The sequence below is a fragment of the Natator depressus genome, chromosome 4, assembly GCF_965152275.1.
Source record: "Natator depressus isolate rNatDep1 chromosome 4, rNatDep2.hap1, whole genome shotgun sequence".
NCBI lineage: Eukaryota > Metazoa > Chordata > Testudines > Cheloniidae > Natator > Natator depressus.
In genome coordinates, this window is record NC_134237.1 from 105,284,481 (window position 1) to 105,311,017 (window position 26,537).

The following is a 26,537-nucleotide window of genomic DNA, read 5'->3' on the forward strand; positions in this document are numbered from 1 at the left end:
TTCCCTTGTTAATTTTTTTCTGCCATGCCATGAGCAGAAGATTGGTAGCTTCTTTTTCAAGTAAGGGATGGAGAAATTTACCTCCACTGTTCCTCTGTGAAGTAGGTAGGCCACTACTTGCTCCAGAGACCACTTGTGAAGATCTGTCATGGATCAGCTCTTTCTGTTATGTTCTTCTTCCCTGCTAAATATATGGTGATCAGAAGTGTCTTCTGGGAAAAAGCTCATTCCCACATCTGCCAAGCTTTGCGACGTAAGATTCAAAATTTGGTCCCTTCCTGCTTCTTGATGTAAAGCACAGTGACTCTATTGTATGTCTGAACCAGGGCCACCTTTTGGCATATCAGGTCTCTGAAGGTACTTCATGTATTCAGAACCACTTATCTGCTGTACATAAAATGTTCTGTTGTTGCTCCTATAGAAAGACTAAATTCCTTGAGTGGGGTGGGGGGCACTTTCTTTGTATGTTCCTCATGTCATGTTGGACGAATCTGTGGTCACTACAATTTGAATGGCTGGAGTTTGAACTAAATCCCTAATTGAAGCTCATCTTTGGGACTGGCACTTAGCCAGAAAAGCCCAGAGGCTGTCCATCATCCAGAAGAGATGCGAGTCCCCCTATAATGCTTGCTTCCACTGTGATCTCAAGATCCACTGAGTTGGTCTCATGAGAAGAAAAGCCAAGGTACTCCTAATTCAGTTGAGGCCACCAAAACTCAAATGCATTCATAGTATGGCCCATGCTATCATCCATCTGATCTGACAAATCCTCTCCATCAGATTGGTCATGTGTTGAATCCTGTTCTGCAGCAGGAAGACCAAGCAGATACATGCCTAGCATAGCTCACATGTACTCCAAATGTCTGCTGGGGAAAAGTAGAGACTTTGAATCCTACTGACTCCAAAACCCTCGTGATGACATGGAAAAGTGAACAGACTGCTCTTTTGACTCCCTCCATAGTGGTGTTCTTGACCAGCCAATTCCCCAAGTAAGGGTACATGTGCACTCCCAGCCCCTCTAGGTATGGCACCACTAAAGCCATGAATTTGGGAAAACATGGTGCTTCAGTGGTGAAACTACCCTAACTAGGCTTACCAGGGAACAATGGGTTTATGCCAACGCTACTGAGTCCTGGCACTCAGCACTCTTGTTCAGCTCTGGCTTCTGCTTCAAGGATTTACCTTTTGAAACACTCTGGCCTAGCCCTGTGCTGGTCTCAAAGTAGTCTTCATAGGTTCCCTTGATGTGGGGTTGGAGAAATACACCACCGTTCGAGGTGACATTTGCATGACAATATTTCCCCTTGTACCTGGTGGTCGACTTGGAGACAGTCAAGGCAGAAGATATGTTTGTCAATTACCCACATTGTTCTGAGCATGAAACCACTCAGCAGTCTTCTTTCCTTCTTAGGGGCTGAAGAAACTGACAACATCCACTGAAGAATACAATGCAACAAGAAAAAAAAAACATGAAAAATAATTAGGTGCCAGAGTGCTAAAAATAGGCATCGGAGCCACGTGGCAAGCCTTGAACAAGGCAAAGCACTCAATGACAAAACAATCTTAGCAATAACAACCAGGAACTAACTGGAAGGTAGGCACACGGTAAAGCATACTCAACAATGCATTGCAGAGAAAAACTGAACAATAACTACAAGGTGCAGCTTCTACAAGGAGTTCTTTCACTAACAGCTGTCAAGAAATTGCTAACTAGAATATTCCAAGCGTACTAAACAAACTCAGACAGTAGTATGTGACCACTGGTAGAAGGGCTGGCTCAAAGTCCCGGCTCAAAGTCCCATTAGTGACTGCCTTTTGAGACCGTAAAAACTTCAATAGCTTGGGGAACTGTCGCATGCCAGGAAGCTGAGAACCAGGAGTGAAATGGTGGATGGTATCTTTACAGAAACATAACTAGCACAATTCTAATCTAGAATCAAAGTCCCCAGAAGGCATCCAGACAACTATGCTGAATGTAATATCTGAGAACATAAACAATAACTAATGTACACATGTCATTGCCATATGGTTCACCTGCAAATTTCTTCTGTTAAATTTCTATCACCCTTGCCATTCCAAAGGCTATTATTACTAAAGAGAAATATGCTCTCATCTTAGAAGAGTGAAGAACCTGTCTATTATTATTTCTATTACATTAACATCTAGGAACCCTAATCAAAGATCAGTGTGCTAGGCAATGAATAGACAAGTAAAGAAGTTGCCAGGAACTTGGGGACTAAGTCTGGAAGTACCTCTTCCTAAGGTTTTTAAACAAAATCACACTACACAACAACATTTGCACATCATATGGTTCCTTTCCACCAAAAATGTCATACTATTGATTAAGCCTCATCAAAACACCTGCAAGGTAGTTATTACCCTCATTTACAGATAGATAAACTGCGCACAGAAAGGTTAAAAGGTTTTTCCAAGGCCTCATAGCAAACCAAATGCAGCGCTGGAACAGAAATGAGGAGTTTCTATAGCCTCGTGATTACACTATCTCTATGACTGGAAACTGGAATTACAAAAGGAGCCCCAACTTTTGAAAATTTAGAAGCCTGTCAAGTAAAGATGGATTATTCTCTACACATCTAAAGTGAGCCAAGATACTTCCTTATCACATTAAAGTCCAGGACCAAAAAACATGGAGAGATCCTTCCATGAAGCTTAAAATACAATGTAACCATAGGCACAATCAGTAATGGTTCAATTAACAACCTCTCTCTTTGGAAATGCAAGGAAAAAAATGGATAAAACTAATGTTCCATGAACATGGTTAATCATTAGAATAAAATGTCCTTAAAACCTTTGCTAATTTTGTTTAGCCCAGCAATAAGAAAGGAATAAGGCATGTCTCGCTATGAGTAAAGTAAAATGAATTTGAAAATCAAGGACCTAAATCTGCACTCATTTGCACAAAGTATCTGGAGGCAGAAGTGAATCCAAAGATTTAATTACAACTGGCACTTCTGAGCCTTCTGTTGATACCGGCAATTTAGTTAATAACGAGACATCATTTGTGATGCCAGAAGTTTGGGAGCCTAGTGTAATACTCTAAGGTATTTTCTTAACTGGTTTAAACACCGGTTTGAGAAGGAGAATAAAAATTAGAATGTTCAATATTTAAACAAAATGTATAGTTCTAAATTCCTATTTTTCTTTTAATAACTTTAAATCAGTATTAAATCAGTTTGGCAATGATGCTATAATCTTATACTGAACTCCTAGCCACTGTCACCGTGGAGCTCTCTCTTCCTGAAACTCTGAAGGTCTAAAAAGAAATCTATACTCATTTGGTAAGTCTATTACTAGGAAAAGAATTCAAAATACCTGGTGTGAATAAAAACTCCAGCTATACTAAATAGTGGATGGACCTACCTCCACAATGTCTACAGAGTGGTGGAGGAACATGCTATGCAAAAATATTTTATGTATCTATTTTAATCAATATGTGATTACAGTTCAGTTTCTGAGCCACTAATGGTGGCCATGACACCCCTGAAAAGTGATGTAAAATTTTTCATACCAGATCATGAGGACCCAGTATCAAACACTACAAAACAGCTCCCCCTCAGAAGAGCTTTGGCATTTTAACATTTGACATTTTGTATTTATGTAATATGAATGTCGTTCTGATTGCATCTTGTGATTACTAGTTGGTATGAGGACAGCAATTCTCAGGAGTTGGGAAAGCATACTTGTATGCATGCCATAGTGGTTTTACTAACATTAACAATATATACTTATGATAATCAGCAATCCACATCAAGAATGCCTGAAGCTCTACTCTGTATTTTATCCATGGAATTGTTTAGGGAAATATTACCTGTCAAAGGCACATGGGAATATTTAGAAACTGCTAGGAACAAAGACCCACCTTGAAAGTATCACCTCATATTTCTTAAGAGTCATTTTGGAGAAGGAGAGGGATGGGGACTTTACACATTTTCTTAACACAAATGGTGAGTTTTAAACTTCAAATAAAATGAGCCCTCCCCCCACTTCCTTTACTGCAATCCAAACAGGAAAAGAGTAAATCTATCCCTAAAAGGGTTGGATGGTGGACGACTCCTGCTCCTGAAGTACTTTGGGCCCAAGAGAAGGAACAGATTTCTGTCTGACAGAGGAAAGCTCTTTAGAAAAGCGTTTTCCTATTGATGGAAGCGTACAAAGCTTTTTCAGGGGTTAAAAGAATTCAGTATGCTGTACTCCTTAACCATGCTATTTTGGAATAGGATGCAATCTGGGAAGTTAACCATGTATTCCTGCTGTTCAGTCATCATGAATCTTGATGGCTGTAAAATCCTCCTTTGTGAAGCAGCAGGTACTGCTTACTGCTACTCTGCCTTGAATTGTAACTCCCTTGCTATGTGCCCCAAAACACTGCAGTCAGCAACAGAGGGCTGCGTAGTCGCACCACATACACACGGTGCACTTGTTCACTTGTGTCCTTTTTCCCCCCTCATTGAGTTTCCTATTTGATTCTCAAGACGAAATGCAAGGCTCTAAAGAGATCTAAAAAATCCTTAACAATTAAATGGAACTGCTGAACCTGGAAACTGCCTAGAAGAGAAGCTTAGTGAAGACTGCAAGCTGTGAAGGTCTTATCAGGAGAGTGGAAATGCATTGATGTACCAGTAACTAGGCACAGAAGTGTGAAGAACAGCCAACAGTGGCCTTTTCATGAACAACAGAGGCCCAACGGTAGGAAATGAATCCATTTGTACTAGTGGTATTACATCTCAGTACTCTGCAGGCAATTTTCTGATGGATTCTGATTTTCAATTCTTTTTGTACATTGAGATGTTTAATATCTCAAAACTCAGGAAATTTTACAAGCAATATGATACAACAGGATGTGGACCAAGGTGGAGAAAGAAAGATTAAGCATCAAAGGTAACAGTACATGCAGCACGTGTGGCTGTTTTGTGGCTATTGCACATAGATAACATCTGTGTCTGAAACCTCATCTGCTCTAGTCCAATATTTTTAGCTCAGCAATTTAACTTTTGAAATTTGTTATGGACATCTTACAGTAACAGTCATTGTGCATTATAAGATAATTAGAAATCTAGACATAAGGGAGCTTTTTCTGATTGATGCTCCAAGCCTGAATTTAAGTGCACTGGTAGAACAGTGCCGAAGAGTCTGCACACAACTTATTCATAAAACACATTCACTAACAAGCCTTCCCAAAATGCTTCTTCTGCAGCCTCTTGCCTTAAAAACTACCTGAAGCGTACTACAATTGCCTGGAAATGCACTGATCAGATATGTTGTTGACAGCTGCAGTATAAAAATCTACACAAATAGACTCAGATAGACTGCATCTTACTACTTATATATTGACCTATATTTGGCAAGAAGTTGTTATAACAAGACATACTTTATACTAATTTTAATGATACATCTCGATGTGTCTTATTGCAATTACAGGCCTGATTCAGGACAGCACGTGCTTAAACGCTGTCCTGAATTGAGGCCATGTATATATTTAAAATTACTGAAAGAAAAAAGCTAACCTTCCCACCACTTCTTCCAAACAAAATACTTTAAACAGACACTTTACCACAGAAAAATAGTTTATACTAATAGGAAAGTCTTACTAAGACTTTCTCCCATTTTTCTAGAGCTAAGTTTAACTATAATCTGAATACGCTGATCCCCTTTAAAGTGACCAAAAAAGAGGGTGTGTGTCACTTTTTATTTTGGTAAAGGTTCTCATTCTATTTTTTTTTTTGTTTTTTTAAACACTGAGATATTGTCTACCTCAGAATGCTCCACAAGTAACTGGAGTACTAGTTAACTCAGCTGGCATGAACAGACACAGAAGCACCTGCAACAGATACAACATTGTTACTGAGGTGAGGAAGAGAAGTGAGGCCCAGGCTAAGGATATCCCTCTCCCCACAGAAATCAAACTGCGCAGGGAAGAACCCCTGCAAAGGACATGAGGATCTACAGAACCTCACTGCTCTCCCAACCATGTGAACTAGATAAAAGAAAGAAATCCCAGGGTGAAGTGAACTTGGGGACTGAGACTGCCAGCAGAAACAGACACAAACGTCTGTGTACTAAAAGCAGCAGTTTTCCAACATTCACTATACAAACACCTGTCTAGATTTTGGCAATACACTTGATATATTTCATTAATACATTTATTTAGAATCAGATTAAGGTGTTTTTAATTTAAGGTAGTTTTGTTAGGTACTACGCTAAAATTAACGACACGCCAGATAATTAGTTTTTTTGACTCGATGGGGGGGGGGGGGGGGGAGAGAGACTGACTCTTCCTTACCTTTTTTCATTTCCATAGGACTTCTGTGCAACTTTTGCATGGAGGATTAGTACTGTTTGATCACCCCGCTCCTTTAGATAATTCCGCATAGCTTCCCTAAAAATTAAATTTAAAGTGAAAATAAGTTTTGGAAGGTTTTTTTAGTTTTGTAGTTATAATAATTCAAATAGAACTTTAAGAAAAAAATGCAGCTGAGGTAGAAAGAAGCAAAACAGGGGGCATATGCAGCACACTAACAATACAGAGTTGGGTTTAAACTAGGTGTTTTAAAAGATAATTTTGGGGACAAAAAAACCAGTATGCAATTTGCACCTCACAACTGTAAGTTATACTGCAATACTTTTCAGTGGGTTTTCAACATCTACTATCATCACAAAGTTTTCCACTACAGGGAAACCTTGGGGTGCTGTAGAAGGACAGTGTTTATTTCAATACGTTCATTCACACCAACAGGGATGTTTTGAGGTCTTGTTGTTACTATTTACAATAACTTGCTACGCATATTTGTTCAAAAACATTGAGTTAATCCAAGGTCTCCTTCGTTAGTTTTATCTGATGTGCACTGATGTGCCTACATGACATACATGGTCCATGTTGGTTTTCTAACATTCATCCATACAATGACAACAGAAGCCAGACAGAAGCTGTTCGGCTTAAAAACAAAGACAACCATCTCTTCAGTTGAATAGGTAGATGATGACATTTTACTAGTCTTCTGCATATTACACCAACCCTCCATTAAGCACTATAACCAATTCAAGGTCCCCTGGTCCTTACCTTCAAAGCCCTTAACTAGGTAAGTGCAAATACTGAAGCTACCTACTGAAACTGACAGAAGTAGAGATAAAACTCCGTGGAAGGGGTTTCAGGGCATTTTTGGTGAAGGGCATCCACCTAAAGGCAGCCACGCAGGAGATCAAACTCAACCAATGTTTGGATAGTTCTTTAATGGCACCAAAACATTTGTTGACCGAGAACTTTACTCAACCAAGGAAACAATATCCTTAGTTGACAAGATCTGTTTCCACTAGAAAGACCCCTCAGATAAAGAGAGCCTATGGAATACAAAAAGAAAAGGAGTACTTGTGGCACCTTAGAGACTAACCAATTTATTTGAGCATAAGCTTTCAGTGAGCTACTGAAGTGAGCTGTAGCTCACGAAAGCTTATGCTCAAATAAACTGGTTAGTCTCTAAGGTGCCACAAGTACTCCTTTTCTTTTTGCGAATACAGACTAACACGGCTGTTACTCTGAAACCTATGGAATACAAACTCACCCAAGACAGTGGGGGACAGAACGTAATCCAACTGGGATGACATTTCAGCTTAAATTCTTGTACTTGGCACATAGATACCACGGTAACTGGTGCACCAGAAATATGTATATAAGTGGATGATTCATCAATACAGAAATATGGGCCAAATCACAATTTTAAATGTGGATTACCCTGATCTCGCGAAATTTGGCTAATAACTAGTAACATCGATACTATGCTGCACACAGCCATAAAGTATAGACAATAAAAAACTGTTTCTCTCAAGTATATTTACATATACTATCTGAGACTATTTACATAGGTATTCAGATGTTCAGTACTTTGTAACTACGAAACCAAAGATTAATATCTTCTCAATGAATTATATTTACATATTTCAGTACTGACACAAAATTCTCCATTTTAGCTTCATTTAACTTAATCATAAACATATGTTCAAATTGCAGAGTGCATTATGCAATATCCATGAATATCTACAGTACTCATGTTAAACAATTGTTCAAAGAAACTGAAACAAATATAGGAAAGAATGCCCATGTGCTGTCAATTCTAGTGTATATTAAGCATTGTGTTGGGAGCAAATTATCTCTACCCCTTTCTTCTGCTCTAAAAGCTGTATTCATAAAATCACTGTTGCCATATAGACCTAACCCCCTAAGAATGGAAAGACTATCCTCCTTTCTCTACCGCTTATCAAGAAAATGTTCAATAAGAACAAGAATACCTACCTCTTACATAGCTATTTTCATCAGTAGATCTCAAAGCACTTTAAGGAGGTAAGCACCATTACTCATCATTACTAAATATATCATTTTATATATGACTGCAAAAGCAAATAGCACAATAGAACAGAAGTTGCTTAGAGATCTTTTTATTCCTTCAAGGAACTTAAGCAATGAAGAGAAAAAGAATGTTTCAGAATTGCTGAAGAACATGTATCAGAAAAAAAAGTTATTTTCCAACTGGAGATGGCACGCAGGTGCAACATATTCTATTAGTCATATAGGGCTTTTGATAAATAGAAAATAATTCAGTTAAAAGAGCATTTGAATTTTAACATAATGGTATATTCTTCAGACTATCTAAATGTATCATATTCTTACTTACATTTTCTATTATGTATAGGATTGCTAATTCAAAGGAAAAAGAGATACAAGAAAGGACTCCAATTCACCAGTTTCCACCTTCTTTGCCCTCTTGTACTCACAAGAAATCTATCTTCTGGGACACGTCTACCCAGATCCTAAAAGATGTTCTCTACTCAATTCTTTAAGCACAGATTCTCAACGAAGAGGTCAAGACCACAAGAGGCATTGGGAGGTCTTAGTAGAGGATAGGGGAGGGCACTTCTTTGTTCAGATTTTATAGGATGGAAGTTCCTCAACATTTTACTACATTTTCAGAACATGGGGTCTTGGTATGTAAAAAAAATTAGAACCACCCACTCTCACATGGGAAATGGTTCCCGGGTTGAAGATACTTTACTAACCAAGTAGCTGAACCCTAGATTCATCAAAGTTAAGCATACAATACAGTTTATGCCCTGATATACTACAGGATGTTCATTCAATTTTCCATTTTTAATTAATCCCAGGAAGGTGGATTCTACCAACAACTTTGGAAGCAGAAAATTCCAAAAGCGATTAACCTTCAAGGGGAGAAAATACTTTATGATTTTAAACCTAACCTGTTTAAAAAAATCCACAAATAGGTAAAGATAACTGTATAACTCATATGGGAAAAGAGAAAATCACCTGTTGATCTTATTTAAAACTATTATGGGATAAACTCTGGTTTGAGTTATAAGTACTTACAGCCTACATATGAAGCAAGTTGAGCACAAAGCTAGAGTGTATCTGGAAACACATTCCTGATGAAATGTACCCCAAACATGACATGACACAAAACATGTTTCTTCTTGTTTTGCATAAGGCATCCTGCTACCTCACATAAAAGGAAGTAGGCCAGGGTACAGTGGGTGTGTTATGCCCCCAAACACTATTGTTCACACACAGAGCTATAAACAAAAGTGCAGGTTTTGTGCAAATCAGGCAAACGCAGACGCCAGCATTAAGTAAACATTTACCTACACTTGCCACACAGTAGTAGCCAAGATTACTATAGTTTTCCCCTCTCCACAGATTAATCAGTATTTATGGTAACTGTTTGGTAACAATTGGAAAATGATGACTATTTTATGGCTTCTACAGTAAGTTATTCCTAGACAGAACAGGAATAACTCAGATAGAATACTTCACAGCCCTTCTCACAGCCTTTCATGAACAGCTTCCCTTGAGAATGTGGTACTACTTATCACTGGTCACACTTCACAAAACTTTAGGTTAAGATCGTTCCCTGACAGCATTCTTGATTGTGATGTAGATTGCTGCGCAAAAGCCGTCAAATATAATATTTAAATTCTGCCAGTAAGAGAGCTTCGGCATTTGATGTGATTTCATTAGCCACACTTATCAATGAATATAGAATATAGGGATAGAATGTATATATACTTGTCAATGAGGAGAGGTTTGAAGTCATCTCTGAAAACTTAGACCTGAGCAGATTAATACCTACTACAATGCTCTACAAATAATAAACATTTGACTACATAAAAGCCAAGTGATTTCTGCAAAGAATTTTGAATTTCAGATTAAACAGAGAAATGAAAGGAAGGCAATCAATGTTCAGAGTACTATTTCTGGTTGATAATTTGTTTGTTAAAGCTTTCCATCTTGGGGGAAAGATTTTAAAACAACATTTTGAAATGTACTCTGACTCTCTGCCGAATGATTATCCTTCAGCACTGAAATTAAAGGCTGACAAGCTAAAATTTGTTATATATCTTTGAAAGGAAAAAATAAGTTTAGATAAAACGATAAACTATTCTATGCTCACCTGGTAAGACGTTTAGGTTGAGGTCGCTCACCAAATTTCCTGTAAACAAACAAGAAGCCAGTAATTTAAAACAAACATTCTGTGATAGATTTTTACACTTAAATATTAGAATTTGCTATATTGCTGTATCTTCTTATTTCCTTGATTATTTTTCTTTATTTTTTTATGCTGACATAATAAAGTATATATATATACACACACACACACACACAGATATATTTAAAAACACAGTACAAGTACTGATAACTCATTTATGATTCAGAATGTTTTAAATTGAGTATGTTCCGTTTCTATTTTTGTTTAAAGCAAACCAGCCTCTTTACAGAGTTTTTCCTGTAATACTAAAGAAATTTCTTATTCAAATAAATCAGAAAAATTATATGTTATTCACATTTTAACTAAAATGAAAAAAAGCCCTTCACTGTGAAATTGTTCTTAATGCACCAAAAGGCCTGGCAAATGAAATCATCTATTATTGTCCAGTTGGGGGGGGAGGGGGAAATGTAGTACAATTCCTACTAATGTCCTTGTTTACTATGCCTTCTGCAAAAAGTTACATTTGCCTCATTTTTCTGAAGTTTACTTTAAAAGTCCAAGTTTCTTAACTACATCAAAAATCAGATATCTGCTATTACCACCTACTAGAAGTGCCAGTAAGAACTGTTACTAATCAACACAATGACAACAACATTACTAATATTGTGATCATCAGTTGTCTGATTCTGAGCTGGCAAATACACTGCACTATAAATACTTCACATTAGAATCACTTTTCTAAGAAACTGGGTTTCCCCCGCCCAGTAACTTCTTACAGTAGGGTTGACAAAGTTTATTATATACAATGGTTTAGAGACTCAAGAAAAGTTAGGTTCTCCGCTAACACATAGGTATAGATAGGGTGATTCAAAAACATCTAATAATCCAGTAGCATTGTGAGGTTATACTACCTCACCACAAACTTTAAGCTAAATCTTCCTAAAAATATTAAAGTATGTAAGAAGATGCATACATGAGTTGTATGGAAACATTCTCTTCAGTAATACAAAGCAAACCAAAAAGATTAAGTCAGAATTGTCAAGAAGATTTGAGAAAAGGAAGGCAAGAATATTGCTCCCCTGCCTCAAAACACGTCTGTTACTATGTTCAATCTCTTAAAGGAAGTACAATCAAGAGCTAAAATGAGAACAAGAAACATGTAGCAGCTAGCTCAACACCCTTCTACCTAAAAATAAATGATATGAGACAAGGAAGTCAACCATGCAATGAATACGCAGCCATTACTGGTAAATACACCAGAATGGCAATGTTCTTGGTTCAGTATATCATAAACAGATATATATTTCCCTTTATGCTTCATGAACAATGAAACAAATCCATCTATAATAGCGCTGTACAACATTTGAGGCTCCCTATTACATGACAAGAGATCTCCTAATTTATGGAGCAGATCTGCACTGAACTTTGTAGCAAAGCAAGTACAACACAGTAATGTTAATTGATTATGCAATTATTCAATACACTTAAATTTTATTTAAGTAATTCCAGAAATGCACCACAAAGTGAAAATATACAATTAATGCATATAATTTAATTTGCATTGTAACAGAGGAATACCATCCTGCTTAGGAGACCATCAAAAGAGAAAAACTATAGGGGACAGGCAGCAGCATTAATTTAAGGTGATTAAATCAATTTAAAAACACACCTGAAATATTAAACCAGTTCAACTTTCTGTGTAGACCAGACCGGAATGTTTTGGAAGACATGTCTGTTTTAAATGAATCTGCAAGCTTGAGTGAAGGATTTTGCATTTAGCTCTGAGCAGATGACAACCATCCACTCTCTGAAAATCAGGTCTCTTTAAAGTATCTCAATTTGGGCACCCCAAAATTGAAGTACCCAACATCACTAGTCATTTTTCTGAGTGTTGACCTAAAACCTAAAAAGTGTATAAAAATTGATTTTACTTATTATTTATGCTTTGTTTCTTTTTTACATTAGTCTCAGCTTGAATAATGAATGCAGATTGCTCAATTTCATTTATTTTTATGTACTTGTGGCACCTTAGAGACTAACCAATTTATTTGAGCATAAATTGGTTAGTCTCTAAGGTGCCACAAGTACTCCTTTTCTTTTTGCAAATACAGACTAACACAGCTGTTACTCTGAAACTTATTTTTATGATCAGTATATAGCTGCTTTCACTTTATTTCTTGTGTGTTAGTGCAATGCTGAACTGTTTGGCCTTTGAACGTTATAAGAACTTATATGCTTCTATCTGGAATGTAAAGTAAGTGTGTGTGTCTGTGTGTGTGAGATTTTAAACAAGAATATATGCTGCACTAACATCTATTTAGTCACTGTTCTCCTTTGGAGACTTACGACAATAATTATATTTAAGGAATAAATAGGGTGAAAAAAGACCTGTAGATTTACCTTCCTGAGACTCTCACTGATCAGGCAGTGAACTATCTCTAACCAATGCCATCTGACCAACAGAAGCAGAACCTGAAAGTTGAGTAAGTAGTATGACTTTGTGGAGAAGTGCATTCTCTGTTGCAGTGCTACCTATGTAGTGCAGCTCACTAAGATCACCTGATTAGGGTCCAATGCTGTGCGAGAAAAGTGGATTTCGATTTTTTATATTTATTTATATTCTGACCAGATCAGTTATTAAACTTTCATTTACTTATTTATATTATGGTACCACTTGCAGGCCACAATGTAGATTAGGATCTTATTCTACAAGCAGCTGTATTATTCAAAGAAAGGAAAAGTTCCTGCCCCTAACTAATCACAATCTAAGGCCTTCTCTACACACACACACACACACACACACACGGTTTTTTGAGTTAAATCAGTGCAACTCCCTTGCAGAGACTCTCTTATTTCAGTTTGAGAGAGTCTTATGTGGTGTTACTGTGGCTTTAAGAGAATCTCCAGCGTGTTGGAGCAGACAGTGGGAGGAAGAAGTTGGTTTTAGGTTAGACTGATAGATGGACCTGAGTTACGATGCTCTGTATATATGTTAACTATGTAGCTAATAAAGAGTCTAGTTAAGGTGCTGGCAGTGAAAGAAGTTAAAAAACCACCTATAGTAAAAGTTACTGAGAAGTGAAAAAGGTTTGATCAAACTAAGATGGATCAATTAAGAATTCCCACATTTCTAAAAATGTCGAGAAATGCTGTGGAAAACTGGAAAAGGTTTCAACAAATATTTGATTGATTTTTGAGGACACTGTGATCTAATCATAAAGAAGATGAAAAAAAGACTGCCATCTTTTTGAATATTGCAGGTACTGAAGGAATTTCATTATATAATTTATTTGAGCTTACTGTTAGAGAACGAGCGCACTATGAGTTTGTCTTAAAAAAACGTTAGGAATACTGTTTACCAAAAAAATGAAACATTCGAAAGATTTCAAATTTCACTCAAGAAATCAAAAGTAGGAAGAGACTTCTGCATCAGTCTTAACAGATCTAAAGATAAGAAATCAGAAATGTAATTTCCAAGAATCTATCTGAGTAAATGATAAGCAGTCAAACTGTGATGGGTCTAACAGATATCAGTGTAAGAAAAAGATTGTTAGAAGAACCAGATCTAAATCTGGAAAAAGCAGTGAGAATTTGCCAAACTGCTGAACTAAATCAACAATGATTTCATATTTTAGAAAGAAAACAAACTGATGTGAATATACACTTAATAAGAAAAAGTCTATTGAGGAAAACAGTGAAAATATTAAAGTTGAAAAATAGGAGCATATGATAGAATGTTCTAGATATGGAAGAAGACACCAACCTAAACAACGTCCAGCATATGGGCAAACCTGTCATATCTGCAAGAAACAAAATTATTTTGCAAAACTTTGAAAACGTAAAACTCAAGTAAAATTAGAAATATACACTTAGTTCAAAATTCAAAAAAAAGTCTCAGAGAAGATGCTGAATAAGGAATACAGAGCTTTTAGTACACATGAAAACAATTTGTTTCTGGGTATTTTGAAACAGTCATTCTGTGAACTACAAGAAGGATTGGATAGTACACTATCTACTAATGGAACATTTATTTCATATGTAATAGATACAGGTGCACAAGCTAATATAACTTCAGAAGAAATTATAAAATATCTAAAAGTAAAAACCTGTATTAAGAGAACTAAATATTAATTTGCAAACTTACAATGGTGAAAAAAATCCTGTTATGGGTATTTGTGAATTACAAGTCATAGTTAAAGATAATTTAGAAAACGTACGTTTTTGTAGTAGTTAAGGGACTATTAATTTTTATTTTAGGTTTATAAACACGTTTAGCACTAAATCTAATTGGTAGAATTCAAACTATTCAGGATTCTGAAACACTGGAAATATAATATCAATTTACAGAGAGTTATTCACTAGAATTGGTAAATTAGATACAATGCATAAAATAGAGTTAAATGAAACAAAGAAACCAATAATACATGGAACTAGAAAAATACCCTTAGCTTTAAGAAATAGGGTACACAAGGAATTGGAAAGGTTAGTTTATTTAAATATAATTAAAAGAGTGTGAGAGCCAGCTGAGTGGGTGAATTCATTAGTAATAGTAGAAAACAAAGATGGATTCTTATGGTTATGTTTAGATCTCAATGAGTATGTTAAAATGGAACATTTTAAAATATCTACCAGGGAAGAAATATTTGGACAAATATCAGGAACAAAATACTTCTCTTCTTTAGATGCTTTGAATAGATTTAGGCTAATAGTACTGGAGTAAGAAAGTCAATTGCTATGCACATGTAATACATCTTTTGGATGTTATTGTTTTAAAAGATCACCTTTTGGATTATGTTCCGCTCCAGAGATATTTCACAAAGCAATACAAAAGATTTTTGAAAATATATATATGGCACACAAGTGTACATAGATGATATAATAATATGGGGAAGAACTTTCCACGACACACCTTATATTGGAGTGTCCACACCAGGTAGTTCCCCTGATTTAACTAAGTTTCTCAACCTATTTAAATTGGTACCATTTTCTTGTCTAGATAGGGCCTAATTAGACAAGACAAAAAGTATTATCATCCACATTTTACAGATAGAGAACTGAAGCACAGAGAGATTAAGTGAGTTGCCCACGGTCACACAGGTCTGTGGTAGAGCCAGGAATTGAACCCCGATATCCCGAGTAAATTCCAAAACCATCCTCACTTTGTACACTTCCAGATGAAAGTTACAGATTTTGTTGAAACGGATGTGTGATCTTGGATAGGTACTGCTTCTACTTAAAGGAACTTTTTCTAAGCACATAAAGCTAAAATCAAGCCTGAGAGAACAAACTCTCTAAGCTGCTATCTTTTTAAAATAAAAATACTTTTGGGGGTTGTAGGTCCATGTTTGTTTACTGCCTCTATTAAATCAAGCTGCCTTTTCTACAACTGAATTCTCTCAGTCCCCTTCAGCTGAAGTCCATGGACAGGTGAATGTCATATCATGGCATTTTTCAAATGAAAAAGAGGATGCTACCCTCTATGTTTTCGGCATTTCTTTTCTCACTACAAACAGGTTCTAAAGTCCAAAGCTTTGTATGCACAAATGGCCACAGTCACAGCAATATTAAATATATAATTCACTGTTTGTAACGTCTTTTGGGATGCCTTATGCATGGAAAGCAATGTGAATAGATATTGTTTGTATCTAACTGGTAGCAAGGACAGAAGTCTCTTTTACATAAGGTGCTTAGCAGACTATTGGTGTTCAGTGAACAACAAAGGGCTCCACACACTCAGCAGCACAATGGACCCAAATTCCACAGCAGGTAACCCATAAATGCACTGCAATATTAATTATGAAAAATCAGAAAATTAACATAATGTGTAGTTGATGTGAAGTAACATCTTCTATGGGATCTCTAGATAAGGGCAAAAGTTTCCCAGTAAGGCTGAATGTTGAGAATCCCTATGCAAACAACACTCAGCTTCTGGAGACAGTATATGGTAGCTGGGTAAAGCTCCACCCTTTATGGTCCCCAGCTGCTGCCACACCTCTACCTTGGCCAGACAGAGCTCCGACCAACAGTAGCAGTTCATCAGCTTTGGCCCTTGGCTGCCACAACCCTTCCTCCGCAGTTTCTGCACCTCCACTGCATACTTTGCATCCTTGGTGGGACAGAGTTCTGCCCAGTGCAAGTGGCTCATTTTCAAAACCCCTGCATACCACATTCTCTCCCTAGGGCATACACCTTCAATGTTGGGCAAGGGTGGTCTTGACAAGGCAGGACAGCTGTTGTATCACATGCTGGCTCCTGCTTTTATGGCAGCAAGGTGGGACAATGTGCTGTTTAGGTAATTCACTGTGAACACAAAAAATTCTCCATGCTGGGTGTCGGACTCAGGCTGTCTTTTTTGGGAAAACTTCAGCCAAAATGGTCCAGCTATTTCTGAGAACAAGCCTAGAAAAAAAAATAATGTTTTGCTCCTGTTAAATTCTGGCAACCCTTTCTTTTACCAGCTCTCGCACCCCAATGTTTTAGAACAGGAACCTGAAATTTGGCAGGGGTTAACATTTGTGCCCAGGATGTGTCTTTCACCATCCACGTGAAAAATGCCCAATTTTAGCGAAGAAGTGGGGAGAGGCAAGACACTGAGATTGGACAAGCCATCCATGGAGGGAGATTGGGACTGGGCGCCACTAGGGATGAGGAACCTGTGAGTGAGGGGGAGGAAGAAGGAACTGGGTGGTTGAAAGGTAAGACTGGGATTGGTGGGCAAGAAAACTGGGACTGGGAATCTGGATGGGTAAAACTGGGACTTGCTGAACAAGGACACTAAGTCTGGGATCAGAAGCCTGAGGAGTGATGACCAGGACTGGCTAGTTGAGGAGAACATGAATGGAACTAGGAGAAGGCAGAACTGGGACAGGGTCAGGTTGAAGGGGACACGACAGATGGGGTAATGCTTGGGGGGAATGGGCAGAAAAGACCATGCACACTGAAATACACTTGTCTCCAGAGCCTGGAATGGAACCCCAAGATTCTTGATTCTCACCTTTCCCCCCTCTGCTTTCCACAACTATCTGTGAAACCTACTGGCAAAGTGCCCCACCCCCTTTAGACCAGCGGTACCCCAAATATTCCCCCCATGCCCACCCCAGCCTCGTGACCAGTAATGGCATGTGTCCACACACACACACACCCCGGGCCGGGAGCTGAGTCACAGCTGGGCTGGGGGCCGCAGCCAGGGGTGGAGCCAGCAGCTGAGCCACAGCTGGCAGCTGAGAGCAGGAGCCAAGCTGCAGCCAGGGGCCAGGAGCAGAGCCGGGGCCGCAGCTGTGGCCGGAGAGGAGCAGGCAGCAGAGTGGGGCTGGGTGGCGCTCTGGCCCATGCCCAGCCATGTCCCCTGGACATTCCTCTGCACCCCCCTAGGGGGCTGTGCCGCACAGTTTGGAGACGACTGCTCTAGCCAGAGAGGATGACAACCTTCTTCTGCATCAGTTACTCTGTTAGCACAAAGGATAGAGGTCTGTGTGTTGGATCTAAAGGTTCCAACCATGCTCAGGACCCATGTGGGTATCAATATGATGCCATGTGACTGAATGTCTATTTTTTCAGTTTGCATTTAAAAAAATCTAGGAAATTACACACAAGAACTATGTAAAACACATTAAGGTTGCAATGTCAAGTATTCCAAAATTAGGAAATGCCAGAATTAAGACTGCCTGTGCAAAATCCTTAAATCAACAAATCATACCTGTTTTTACTATTCATTCACTACTCCATTCATAACAAGCCTAATTCAAAAGTCTGTATCACTGAATTTTGACTTAAGTTCTCAAGCAGCATTTTTCTTACTTTGTCTATTTGTAATTTTTGATTATTATTGAGAAAAATATTTCTTCAGTTTGCATGTATATGGTGAAATAAACATTTACTGATAAAAAAACGAATTCTTCCAAGCCTACATATAATGCTAAGTATGCTGAAAAATCAGGTCCCAAGGGTCTCAATTTGGGCATCCAATATATTAGTGGGATTCCTCAGGACCAATCTTTTAACCACCATGAAATACAGAAAGATTAAGTTCCACTGAGGTGCCATGTATGAATGAGTGCAACAGTGTTTCTGTCAAAGAGAAAACAGGTCCTAAACAGCTCAAGAGCAGACACTTGCACTTGATTCCTCAACAGAAAACTGGGCGAAGAAGTGTGTAATTCAGTGACATCCTCAGACATAATGGTGATGAGTATGGTAATAAGTAGCTAGAGCAGATGGATTCTTAGCCTGACTTCTAGGTCAGGTAACTGAAGATAAGAAAAGAAGGTTAAAAAGTTACCATGTATCTGCATGGCTCAGGTGAAGTAAACAAAGGGAGAAAAAAACCTGCTTGATGGACAGGAAATAGCCACTATGAGTTCGTGCTTGCTGTACAAACTTCCTTGTTATTACCACCAAGTAGCACTCCTTCAGTGCTATCATTTGTGGAAACACTAGAATAGACAAGGCCCAAACATTTTTTTACTTACACGTCATATTACCTTCTGAACAGCGTTAGATGATGGGGATAACAATGCCTGAGCTTTCCCTACACTAGTGTTGGGCAAGGAGGTTTACCAGGCTCTGCATTGTATGATATCACATTTACCATAAGGCATGGTTTTCAAAACTATTTTAAAATTTTGTTTCATACTAGCTAAAGCCTGTCAATCTGGGTTTTTAAACTACCATTTGAGAGTCCCAATAGAAGAAAAGAGAAGATAATCAGATACCAAAATGATCTGACTGTACAATGTCATTGTAGCAATGTCAAGCGGAAATTGTAGGAGCAGAATAGCTCCCTTGAGAAGATGAGAAACAGTTTGTAAGACATCAACAATTGTTTAGAGCAACCAACACAAAGGCATACGCCCCCATATTTAGTTATAAATGAACTAAAACCTTGAGGAAGTTATTTTAAGTAACAATGAACAATTTTTATATTAGTTCCTGCTATATCTCTATATTGACTGCTAAAATAAAAAATGAATTTTAAAATTTCATTAAGTGCCCTGATTTCAATGGTATCAGACAAGTCCCTTCATGGAATCCATAATTTACATTAATTTCAGCAGCTATTTCATTCTAAATTGTGTAGATCCCAGTGTAGGATATCCAATCTACTCTGATATGAAAGTTCGCTCAGTAGTGAAATAACCCCAGTATATTTACACTTTTCCTTAAACTATACTAAAATGAGGATTTCAGGGATTTGAAATGTTACTGTAAACATCTTATCTTCTTCAAAGTGCAATATTAATTGTCCTTAAATCAATATTTAATTTATTCATTTATACTGCTCCAGGTTTAAGGATTAAAATATGTAAAAAATTAAATGGGTATGTTGTGATTACATTTCCCCATGTAACTTTGATATACTAAAGAAAATAAATTTTGCCACATGTATGAATTCCAACAAGATTCCTAATTATAATGGTACCACAAATTAGTAGCTTATCGAGGGCATGCATGTAACAAAAACGTGAACACCAATGCTCAACTGCTTTTTTTGCTCCCATTCTTGCTATTCTTTATGGTTTATACTCACTTTCACGTCACAGAGCTGGAACAGTACCCCAGCGATGAGATACCATTACCAACGTCTATTTTCACTTGTTTTAGCATATCCAGAATTCCCTGGACCCTCTGTGACATTATGAGTCTAATATAATATCTCATTGAAAGGTGATAGGGCCAGAAAGAGTTAATTAACTCACAGACTGACCTGACCCATGGCCGAACTTTAGAGACTGGTTAGGAAGATATGTAAATGAAAAGAGCTTTGAAGTGCAAGCCTCTATTGTTAGAGATAGAAGAGTAAATGTTTGCTCAGGTCTTGTGATGTAAGCAAACAAGTCTTGTCTATGGCTATAGCTTTGATTCAAAGATCAAAAAAGGAAAATTAACATTTAGGAAGATACTTGAGTGAAATAGTACTACTGTCTATGTCTCTTTGAAGGTTGTAATAACCTGTATCTGAACTGTTTAATGGATAAATTATCCTGTGCTAATTGCCATGATGCTTCGAAGAAGGAAAGTTAAGCCTATTGTTTTCTCAGGCCAAAAGGCTGCAGGAAATGTATAAAAACCTTGGGATATGATCCTTCTTCATCTCAGATCTGCTTTAGGTTTCAAGAGGGGGAAACCTTAAGCCACAAGGATTGAGATCCCCAGTCGCTGCCTGGAGTCACCCTGAATATGGACATTGGACTATAACCTATGGACTATTTCTAAAAGGACTTTTGGCAACTACAAGCTCATCTCTGCTATGTAACTGAACCTCAAGAATTCATCTCAAGTCTGTATGTATATTGCTCTTTTAACCAACACGCTCTCTTTTTTCTTTTTTAATAAATTTTAGTTTAGTTAACAAGAATTGACTATAGCGTGTATTTTGGGGTAAGATCGAAGTTATTATTTGACCTGGGTCTGGAGCTTGGTCCTTTGGGGTCAGGAGAACCTTTTCTTTTATATGATGAAATAAGATTTTCAGAATTTATCATCATATGTTTGACGTGTGTCAGGATGGAGGCCTGAGGCTGGGTACTTTAAGAGAACTGCATTATTTGGACTTCTGAGTAACCAGTGAGGTACTATAGAAGCTGTTTTGTGCTGGCTTGGTAAATCTAAGTTTTGGAATATCCACCAGCATTTGGAGTTTGTTTGCCCCGTTCTGTTTGCAGTTCACCCTGATTGAGTGACCTTAGCTGGCTCCCTCCCACAGGCAGCACCGTCACACCCTCACATGTACAAGTTCAAGTTCTCCGATACGTAGATACAGTAAGACTTCCTGAGAGACTAAGACAAATTTTGAACAAACAACTGGCTATGTCTTCCCAGTTCAAGACAGCAAGAATTACTCCCATAAAGTTTCCTGGCTGATGAACAGGGGCTGAAATATACTGTCACTTTATATTTTAAAATATTATAATATATGGGAGGTCGTAAACCACAAAACAAAATTCACACATGCAGCCTACTAAGCTAATAAGCCCCCATAAATGTCTGATACAGGCACAGTTAAAAATCAGAAAACAGCCCATCTTACTGAAAATAAACACAAAATATAACAATGCAGAAACACTGAAGTAAAATAAGAACAAAATGTCTTCAGTCTTCCCTCAAAGGAGCCAGAAACATATTACAGCAAATATCTAGACCTCTTTCTAAAAGATATGCTGTAGGTCAAACAAAGTTAAGGTCTTGATGCACGTTACTAACTTCTTTGGCCTGTGTTATAAAAGAGATCAGACCAGATTATGCAAATATTTTCTTCTGGCCATAAAAATCTCTGAATATCCTTGTGAAGAGAATTCAAAAGGAAAAAGCCCTGCTTCCTTCCCAGAGGGAGAGCTGGCCAAAACATGAAAATCCCTTCCCATGAAAAATTTGGATTTTTTTGAAAGAAAAAAATTGCCCCAAACTAGTACAAAATGTCAAAAAAGCAGAATTACTCAATGGAAATGTTTTTTTTTAAACTCCATTCTGGGAGAACCAAAACTAATGTTTTTGGTCACCCGCCTGGAAAATTCAACTGTCTTAACAAGGGTGTGTGTGTGTGCTCTCATCAATTTCATGGGTGGAGGCAGAGCACAAGGGTGTGCTATAGGAGCCCTCAAGTACAGCTTTTATCAATTTCACTTGCAGAATGTGAAATTGACAAGAGCCTTCCAGGCAGGCAGGCAGTAATTTTGATTTTCCCCAATGAGAAAAAAAAGAAATTTTTGGCAAAATTTAAATTTTCTCATGGAAAATTTCAGTTTCGCAAAAATGGCATTTTTTGTAAGAAAAAACATGCTGATGAAAAATGTGCAATCAGCTCTACACAGAAAACATGAAGCAGATGTTCAAAAAGGCACAGAATATGACTGGTACAATTTCTGCCCACAAAATTTTCACCCACAAAATTGAACAGCAGAATATTTTGCACAAGCAATTAAACTTCAGGAACAAATCAGGTCAAATTAGGGACAAATTAGGTCAATCAAAAGCATGTTTCACTTTATTATAAAAGCCACTAAATAGTGAAATGAACTGAATCTTGTTTTAATTGTAAAAATCTCAAACCACCAACACATTAAAATGTGGCTAGTATTGCAGGGAGAGATTTTCTATACTACGGAACATCTTTAGAGGGTTCAAACAACTTTTCATGAGCCAGAAGAGAGATTTTTGCAATATTTCAGATGGATGCTTAGAGACGGCATTAACCTCCAGATTTGGGGTTAGGAGGAAACTTCCCTTGAGAAAGGTTATCCTGTTGCCTAGTGCAAGGTTTCTTGCACCTTCTTCTGAAGCTTTTGGCACTGGCGACTGTCAGAAATAAGATACTAGACTTAGATGATCCAATATGACAACTCCTAAATGTGTTTATCAAGTGAGGATTCTCACTCTTTTAGATGTCAATCTAGTGCACGAAGTAGGGGACTGATTCCACTCTACTCAGGAGTTACGGAAGGTGAGCCCTGTGAAGTGTGTGCTCATTACTGGAGCAAGGCAGCTAAAAGAACTAGACCGTACATGGATGACATAGGGATAAAGAAGGTTTTGGTTTTAACTGCTAGAGGAGAGTAACGCTTGAAAGACAGAGAACCTTGAATGGAACTCCAGATTTTCATAAAATCGGTGGAGGAGTTTTGATACACTCTATGGGGATCAACAAGAAGGAAGTAAGAGAATTTCTGGCTTCTCCAGAGCAGCAAGAGTAAGCAGGAAGGAAACTTTGCAGACTTGGGAGCATAACAATAGAGCATTTTTTGCTCATTTCTGTAAATGGGTAGTACACTGAGCGTCCTTAAAGGGAAACTATGGGGACTGGCATTCCAATGAACTTTGGGTGACGTTCTGGTTAGTGCTTTAGCATACAAGAGGACTTTTAATCCTTCATTTAAAAACCAAGTTTCTCAGCTGGCAGATGTGATTATTTTATAAACACATATACAAGTAACCATATGACACAAACATTGTCACAGTAACAGTTAAATTTGAAAAAGGGAAAAAATAATAACTTTAGCTTGGTTGAGGAGCAGTTAAAGGAAAGTTTCTATTACTTTTTTAAAGGAACTAACAAAATCATTCTGACCACTGTACTTTCATGTTTTCTCTCTCCCCACAACTCTTTGTAAGTCACTTATGGGTTTTTTTAGATTGCAAGATCTTTGTACAGGCATCATGTCTTCTCATATGTTTGTACAGCACCTAGCACAATGAGGCCTTGATCCTGACTTGGACCTACCAGCATTACCACAATATAAACAAAACATTTTTTTAAAGTATATAGTGTGTTGCTATGTTGTTCTGAGTCCTAGTCTTGTCTACTGATGACCCTTGTAGCTTACATATTCACATTTGCAATAGCAGAATTCACTTTACTAATAGTATTTTTATAAATTTTGCTTAAGGTATTGCTACTGGCACAAGGTTCAATTAAAAAGAAATGCGGAGAATGAAATTCACAGTTGCCTAGTCAGTAATATATTTATGAAACTTGTATGGGAACTAATATTTTTTTCAGCAATTAATTGGCTTGAGCAAAAGCTGCATCTGATGGAATCTTTATTTTTCAAACGTACTGAGACTCTACTTCTCCTTTACATATTTTGTCTTTTTTCTGATCTCTCTCAGGTAAAATTTAATCATCACTTGGTAAGAGGCGTGCCAGGTTTTTTTATAAAATATATAATTAGAATTACTGAATATGGGAATGCAACAGATGTAATATATATGGATTTTAATAAAGGATACAGTCCCATGAAATCCTGAAAATGTATTCAAATTAGTCTGGCTGTGACAACTAATGTGGAATTAAAATTGGCTAATAATAAAGCGCAATGAATCAAACTGTAGAGGTGTTAGAGAAGGGACTATCTTTTGCCATCAGAATTCAGCTAGTTATTAAAATATTAATATTTTTGAAAATAGGAGTATACTCATTAAATTCATAGTGATACAAAATTGGGAGGAGTTGCAAACACTAGTGGGGACAGATAGATGGTATCATGCAGAAGAAGTTTAACTTGTAGTCAAGTTTTTGTGTGTGCAATTCCACACCAAACACCACTCAACATGCATAATTGAAAAAGCAAAATTAAAAACCAATTTCTGCTTAACAAGACATTTAATTAAATCAAACATTACATATATCCTGAGTGAAAAACAGTCTGCAAAACTAAAATAACCTTAACTCTAACCCTATAGAGACATCAGCCTCAACATCTTTCCTTTTTTACTATAGTTCACAATTAGGGCCTGATACTGCAGAAGTTTGCATGGTTAATGGTATGCAAGATGAGGCCCCCTAAGTTGTTTCATTTTGGATCAAGGACTTCAAGGGCTCTAAGAAGTTTGCATGTATAGTTGTCGACATCTTAAATTTGTGAATGCCAATGTGTGGTGTAATGACCATAACACTGCCATCCTCCTACGTTCCCGTGGTTATACTTTTCATAAGAACTTGTAAACAGTATGTTAAAACCTTAAATATGGAGTATGATCCAGACTTAGAAGCTTAATATCTATAGACCCACTAGTTCTGTATTTACAGATGTGCATATACTTAACTCATCAGTGACTTCGGTGCTAGGGAATCCTGGTGACAGGAACCAAAGATAGATACATGGATCTTAAGCATCTGGAATTTCTCTATGCTGTAATTTAATTAATAATTTGTAAAATATGTATTTTCTTATGTTGTTTATGGCTGTGAAGATCTAAGTGACCATAAACACTGATAAGATTGCTGTCTGCACATCACCAAAACAACGGTAATCCCCCCATGTAGTGATGTCTTAAGAAACAAAAACAAAATCTCCTAACAGACAACCTTATCCATTCATATGATTTTTTTCCATTCTGTGGGTGCATATTCATGAATGATTTTCATGGATTTAAAGCCAGAGGAACCACTGTGATTATCAAGTCTGACCTCTTGTATAATAATACAATAATAACTTCTATTAAACTCAGTGTCACAATTGTGTATTTAACCTTAGTTGTTGATTCACAGTTTTCAATATTTGATTGTCAGATGTTGTTGATTGAATTGGGTATTTGATTTGTACTAGACAACCTTAACCAAGATTTTTGGTTTTCTGACAGCTGACACAGGAAATGTTAAACAACATGCAATGTGCTGTTGAGACCCTGATTTGAGATCTGTATTTGAGCAGGTGGAGTTCTGTGTCTTCCTAAAGCTAAAAATCGGTAACACCCAAAAGCCATGCTCTTCAGGCTTAAAAACAAACAAACAAACAAACCGTGCCCCCAAACCAGCTAAAAAAATGGAAGCAGGTTATTTTTTAGAGGCTGCCCAGGAACTCGGGAGCCATTTGATATTTGTTATCACTTAAGATGCAAATAAACAAAACCTATTAAGATGCCATATACCTCAATATGCATATTTTGATATTTTTTTATTGAAATATTAAGGCATTTCATACTTTATTCTTCCAAATGTTGTATGAGGCATGGAGCAAAAGGATAATTGACAATCAAGTGCCTTGACACTCAATTAAATGTTCATTGGTATTACGATTTGTTAGAATTTTCTAAAATTCAGAGACAAAAGGCACCTTCAACAGAAAAATCCTAGTTTCTAAAAAGGAAAATGTAGGTTGAATAACCAGGAAAATGTTAATATCATTATACTGTAGAGTAGCTTCCCTAAGGGGTATGGTGGAAGCTACATCAGTAGGGACATCTGATACTAAACTGGACAAAATACCAGAAACATGTATTACTGCAGGGAACAATCCTGCACTGAGAAAGAGATAGACTAGATGATTTGATGGGTCTTTTCTCTCTAATTTCTATGATTCCATAAATAAATTCTTCAGAATTTTTAAGTGCACTAGCTGTTCTCATCCCCAACCTTCCCTCGTAAGTTAACTTTTACTGATTATCAGAACATTAGGGGCCACTGCAGTCTAAGTTAATACAAGCTGTGAAAGGTTCCAACTCCTGATGATTAGTCCGGGTAACCTCTGAGGGAAAGGAATCTTAAAATTCCTCAGCTTGCTCACATCCTAAACATTTTAGATGCCCTTTGCTGCT

At 37.3% G+C, this 26,537-nt stretch overlaps 1 protein-coding gene across 1 annotated transcript in view; it reads right to left on the bottom strand.

Moving 5' to 3' along the window:
* Positions 1–26,537, bottom strand: part of RBPJ (recombination signal binding protein for immunoglobulin kappa J region) — a 94,273-nt gene that overhangs the window by 26,956 nt on the left and 40,780 nt on the right. Inside the window, exons 2-3 of the mRNA XM_074951580.1 lie at positions 10,473–10,511; positions 6,302–6,397 (exon numbers count right to left, since the gene is read on the bottom strand). Coding sequence (XP_074807681.1) covers positions 6,302–6,397; positions 10,473–10,511 — 135 coding nt within the window. The remainder of the gene's footprint in view (positions 1–6,301; positions 6,398–10,472; positions 10,512–26,537) is intronic.